This window comes from Carlito syrichta, unplaced genomic scaffold, assembly GCF_000164805.1.
Source record: "Carlito syrichta isolate Samal-C Ts95f unplaced genomic scaffold, Tarsius_syrichta-2.0.1 Scaffold303137, whole genome shotgun sequence".
In the NCBI taxonomy this organism is placed as follows: Eukaryota; Metazoa; Chordata; class Mammalia; order Primates; family Tarsiidae; genus Carlito; species Carlito syrichta.
In genome coordinates this window covers 691206-697245 of record NW_007247233.1, presented here as the reverse complement: position 1 = coordinate 697245, position 6040 = coordinate 691206, and the positions used below count along the sequence as shown (strand labels likewise).

General features: G+C 49.3%; 1 protein-coding gene across 1 annotated transcript in view; it reads left to right on the top strand.

Moving 5' to 3' along the window:
• The window catches only part of RPS6KA2 (ribosomal protein S6 kinase A2), a 133512-nt gene that overhangs the window by 39489 nt on the left and 87983 nt on the right, over positions 1-6040 (top strand). Inside the window, exons 4-5 of the mRNA XM_021712222.1 lie at positions 1444-1523; positions 2375-2481. Of these exons, the coding sequence (XP_021567897.1) occupies positions 1444-1523; positions 2375-2481 (187 nt within the window). The remainder of the gene's footprint in view (positions 1-1443; positions 1524-2374; positions 2482-6040) is intronic.

Genomic DNA, 6040 nt, shown 5'->3' with positions numbered 1-6040 from the left:
TTTTTTTTTTTTTTTTTTAATAGAAATGAGGTCTGATTATGTTGCTGTAGCAGGTCTCAAACTCCTGGCTCAGACGAACCTCCCACCTTAGCCTCCCAAAGTACTGGCATTACAAGTGTGAGCCACCACACCAGGCCAGTCTTGGATTTATTTATTTTATTTTTTTAGTTTTAAACAGGCCCTCTGCAATACCTCTGTGGTTGACACAGGATCTCCATCTTCCCGTCAAGGCCCAGGATAGTCCACTTAATCCACACCAGTTTACACAGTTCTCAAGGGGCCTTCTAGCTAGAGGCTACGTCTCTAAAACCCCAGCATTTATAAGGGTTCTAACATTTACTTCTAGCAAATAAAGTTTTCAAGTGTGTAGGGATATCAGAGCCCCCTTCCAGCCATACTTCCTATGTGCATAAAATAGATGCAAGTGCTAGGTCCTCATATCATTGAGCAGGCCACCATCGCATCAGCGCTGGTAACTGGTTTGTCTTGGTCCTCAGCAATTCATCCGTCCCCTTGGCTGAAGTTGCCTCCACCAAGTGTGGACAAGAGCTGTGTGTCTTTGGCCTGAAACAAAACCACAAACTTGTAAATGAATTGCACAGTGGCCAGACCCAGGACAGAAGCCCCCCTGTCGTGATGGACACGGCCAGGCTTACTAGCCAACACTGCCATGATAGAGAAGTCAAGTGGTCGGTTCCCTGGGGCCCTGAGCTGTAAGGATGCAGTTCTGGAGGAGGGAAAGGAGACATTCTTCCAACACATCGGAGCCATCTTCCTGCACACATGCAACACATGACAAAGTAGACTAGGTTGTAACCAAAGACCAGAGTGAACAGTGGCCGTAATGAGAGCACGTTTGAATAGACAATACTTTTCCTGCCTGGGTATTTTTCATCTCCCTTTGTGATTCAAAAGGAAAGGGAGGGGCCATGTGTGGTGGCACGCACCTGTAATCCCAGCACTTTGGGAGGCTGAGGCCAGAGGATCGCTTGAGCCCAGGGGTTTGAGACCGGCCCAGGCAATGTGAGCCTTTGTCTCTACAAAAAAAAATAATAATAATAGCCTGGCCTGGTGGTGCGTGTCTGTAATCCCAGCTACTTGGGAGGCAGAGGAAGAAGGATGGCCTGAGCCTAGGAGGTCGAGGCTGCGTTGAACCATGGTCGTGCCATTGTACTCCAGTCTGGGCGACAGAGTGAGACCCTGACTCAGAGAGAAAGAGAGAGAGAATGAAGGAGGAAAGAAAAAAGAAGCAATCACAAGTCCACAACAGGAGTGAGAGACAGCACTTCTAGTGTCATCGGGCTCTCCAGGGACTCCGCTCCATGGAGTAGACAGGCTGCGGAGCCAAGGGAGATGGCTCGGAGCGCAGAAGCCTGAGTCGAATCTCAGAGGGGAATGCTCAGGGGTTTGCAGCCCTGCCTGGCTCACGCCTTTCTCCCACAGCCTTCCAGACGGAGGGGAAGCTGTACTTGATCCTGGACTTCCTGCGTGGGGGCGACCTCTTCACCCGGCTCTCCAAGGAGGTGAGCCGGGCCAGTCAGGAGCCGGGGTTGGAGGTGGGAGGGGTGGAGGGCAGTGGGGGAGTGTGAGCGTGTTTGAGCATGTGTGAGCGCATGTACCTGTGATGTGTGGTGTGTGTATACATGCTTGTGTATGAGTGTCAGCACACAGCATGTGTGGTGTGTGATGTGTGTGTGGGGTGCATGGTGTGTGTGCCATGTGCTGTGTGTGGTCTCTGTGTTTTTGGCATGTTGTGTGTGGAGTGTGGTGTATGATGTATCTGTGATTTGTATATGTATGCTCTGTGTGATATGTGTGTCTGATGTGTGTGGTGTGTGATGTGTCTGATGTATGTATATGTGCTATGTGATGTGTGTGTATGTAATGACTGTGGTATGTAGTATGTCTGATATGTGTGTGATGTGTGTATGTGGAATGTGGTATATGTGATGTGTGTGGGGTGTGTGTATTTGGTGAGTGTGGCCTGGTTTTGAAGAAGTTGCACACACAAGCAATCTGCATCCTTAATGAGTGTGAGAAAGCACCCCCCAGCCTCCCGTGAGGCTCTGGACCCATGGGTTCCTCTGCCCCCTGCCCACACGGGTGATGGGAGTCCAGGGTTGGTCCTGGTAACAGCTGAAACACTAGCTCACAGCCTCTCGCTCCCACGCTGGAAGGTACAGGTGACACCACACAGCCCCCAATATATTCCAAAATTTGAAATTCCAAAACACGTCTGGTTCTAAGCACTGTGGGCCCATGGTGTCCTGCAGAGCAAGCCCACCCCATGCGCATTGTCTGACATCGTTGGCAGAGTTCTTTAAAATACACCTGCCACAAAGTAAGACCCACGGTTTGTCCTTCTTCTCCCTAGGTCATGTTCACGGAGGAAGACGTCAAGTTCTACCTGGCTGAACTGGCCTTGGCACTGGACCACCTGCACGGCCTGGGGATCATCTACCGAGACCTGAAACCTGAGAAGTGAGTGAGCAGAGAGCAGGGCAGGACCCCATCCTGCCCCCCAGCCCCCACCCCATCCCCTCACCGGCTCCATGGCTTTTGCAGGCCCTCAGTGGCAGCCACTGCTCCGCGTTTATTTCCCAAGAGAGCATATGCCAGAAGGTGGGCTGGGGACGTTCTTGTGCTGGTGCTTGCAACGCGGGAATTCCAAGGGGGTAAGCACAGCTGCCTCCCTGCCCCCCCGGGAAGGTGCCCAGAGGCAGATGGGCCTTTGCTGATTTGCACCGGTGTTCCCAAGCCTGTTCTCACCTACTACTCAGGAGAACCTCTGAGGGAGGCCAGCCCAGGGAGGCTGGAACTAGATAGGAGGCAAACCCCCAACACCCAGCCACGTCCTGCCCCCTCCTCTGGCCAGCAAGGAGCATCTCAGGCGAGGCTTCCTCTGGGCTAGTTTGTCTCATCTTTGTCCATCCCTTCTCTCTTGTCCTCTTTCCAACAACGTCAACAAGCCCAAGGAGTAGGGTCAATGGCCACTGCCTAATGAACTCTTGGCTCATGTCTCGGTGACAGCTGGATTAGTGTTCTCAAGAATCTATCTAGCAGACAGTGGCACTGGCATTCCCAGGTCCAGATTCCACCAAGATTCGTGTATGTTTGTAAATGGTCACTGTAATGTTATTATTTCTAGGATACTTGACTAATCCTCTCTTTAAAAAAAAAGTTAAAGTCCCGCTAACATAACAGTGTTCCCGTTTTAGAGGTCTTGTTCTGTTTGGGGTTCCTTGTAGAGCTGACACGTGAACCAGCAGTGAGCCACTGGCAAGAGATTTAGTGGCTTGCATTTCGGGTTCGGGTTACCAACCTCGACTGTATCCCTGAGGTGAAGCAGCTCACTGTTGTACTCCCTATTTGCTGCCTTTTGAGGCCACATAAGACGACCCATGGAGACCCATGAAGTGTCACCTGGTGGGACCGACGAGCTTTGAGCACAGAGAGACGGTCCCAAGCCTGAGCCAAGAAGTAGAGCCTCTGGGGTCAGGAAATGGGTCCCAGCTCCTGCCCCGCATCCCAACTCTCTCACTGTTAGGTCAGACATGCTGGGGGTTATCTGTGATCCTGAACCACACAAAAGATGCAAAGAATTGCACAGCAGTTAGATTGGAAAATATAGTTCATTTAGAAAGTAAGTTAGAGGGAGAGAGAGGAGATTTGCCTTCCCAAGGTAGGGGAGGGGGCCAAAGCTAAGAAAACATGGTGGCCATAGCTCAAAGACACACCAGAGTTTAACAAAGCAATGGCGAATGGCCGCTTAGAGTCAAATCCTTTCCACTTTCCCTTTGATGGGGGAAGGTCATCGAGGTGATTGGGTGGTGGTCTGTTTCACGTCATCATCACAGAGAGGCAGGTAAGTGCAGGTACTGTTGTCAGGTGATGGATGGCAGGCAGATGGGTGGGTTAGTCATATGACTGCTGCCACAGTGATGGGGTCTGTCTGTGTCATGAACGGCTGATTAGGTTAACTTGTTTACAGAACAAGCTGGGGAGGGGGTTGTAATTAGAAACAATTAGAAACCAATTCTGTCCTTGGTTAGTGATTAGAGGGTAAAGTGAACTGCTAGGAAAGCATGACAAAACTAAGCAATGTTAAAAGGTTGCTCATTGGCTATATTGACTCCATGTTATGTATGTCCTTTCACTCACCTATATGGAACTGAGAAAAAGACAGCTCTACTCTAAAGCCAGTTTTATTAGGTGTGGCTGGCATTTATGGGACACATCTGGATTTACCCCAAACCAGGTCACACGTGCACAAATGCACTTGCCTGTGTACATGACTCAAGACTCAGATGTAATGCCAGTCAGTGTAACGTCACTAGCTGCACAGGGACTCACAGCTGTCAGTACAGCGTGAGCATCTCAACCCAAAAATCCAAAACCCAAAATGCTCCCTAATTCAAAACTGTTTGAGTCAGACACCACGAGTGGAAAGTTCCACTGCTAAGTACTTAACACAAACTTCGTTTCATGCACAAAATTATTTAAAATGCCATATAAAATAACCTTCAGTCTCTGTATGTAAGGTGTACATACATGAAGAATAAATGAACTCTGAGTCCCATCCCCAAGACATCTCATTATGCATATGCAAAATCCAGAACTTGAAAATTCAAAGCACTTCTACTTCCAAGTATTCTGGATAAGGGATACTCAACCTGGAATCACTAAAAGCTTTATCCTGAGTAACCCCACAGAGAGCGCAGCATCTTGTAAGCTCCAGCTGTCTCCTTCAGAGGATGGAGTAGGGGGCCATATTTCCGTTTCAAAGTAGATTCGACCTGGAAGCCAAGATGCTGGAGTCACCTCTTCCTAATCAGTAGGTGATTGCTGTGGGGAGCCTGGCCCATCACCTGGGTCTTTGCAAAGGTTATCTGAGAAGTCAATCTCATGTTAATTACACTAATTGTGTGGTCCCTCCTTCTTGTGGATTCCTGCAGTTGTCCTTGGAGGCTCACCCTGTGTTTCCATTCTAGCACAGAGTGCTGGGTCTGGCTCTTTCTAAAGGTTAAAGTGATCCTTACAGCTAAAAATAGTCCTATTTAATTGCAGGGTTGAAGAAAAAGGTTTGGTTGTTCAATTAGAGTGATTAGGGAATCAGTCTTGAAAGTTGCTTAATTCTGGCCGGGCCCAGTGGCTAAACCTGTAATCCCAGCACTTTGGGAGGCCGAGGTAAGTAGATTGCCTGAACCCGCTGATTCGAGACCCGCCTGGGCAACTTGGGGAGACCTCATCTCTACAATGAATCAAAAAATTAGCCAGGCGTGGTAGCGCAAGCCTGTAGTTCTGGCTACTTGGAAGGCTGAGGCGGAAGGATCGCCGGAGCCCAGCAGGTTGAGGCTGCGGTGGCCAGGAGCAGCCACTGCACTCCAGTCTGGGTGACCGAGTGAGACTCCAACTCAAAAAAAAAAAAAAAATTTTAGTAAAGTACACATAGCGTAATATTAACCATCCTAACCATACTTAAGCTCCCAGCCCAGTGGCATTCAAGACATTCCTCTTGTGCCCCACCATCACCGGCATCCATCTCCAGGACCTTTCCATCTTGCAAGACTGGAGCTCTGTTCCCCAAATAGCGGCTCCTTAGCCCTGGGCACCTGCCATTTACTTTCTGTCTGGGAATTTGACTCCTCAAGGGACTTCATATTCTTAACATCATGCAATATCTGACCTTTCGTGCCAGGTGTATTTCACTGAACATAACATCCTCAGGTTCATACATGCTGTGATGGGTGTCAGAATTTTCTTACCTCTTCAGGTGTCTTTAAAGGAATTGCAGAAGAACCTTCAAAGTCTTGCTCAATGTTAGTTCAGGGAACCAGTGCCGTGGAAAAGAGGCAAAGAATTGCAGGAAGAGTCAGAAAAAGTGTATTTAGAAAGTAGATCAGAGAAAAAGGGTGGATTGGCTAGGCTCGGTGGCTCAGCCTGTAACCCCAGTACTTTGGGAGGCCGAGGTGAGTGAATTGCCTGAGCCCACGGGTTCGAGACCCACCCAGGCAACTTGGCGAGACCTCATCTCTACAAT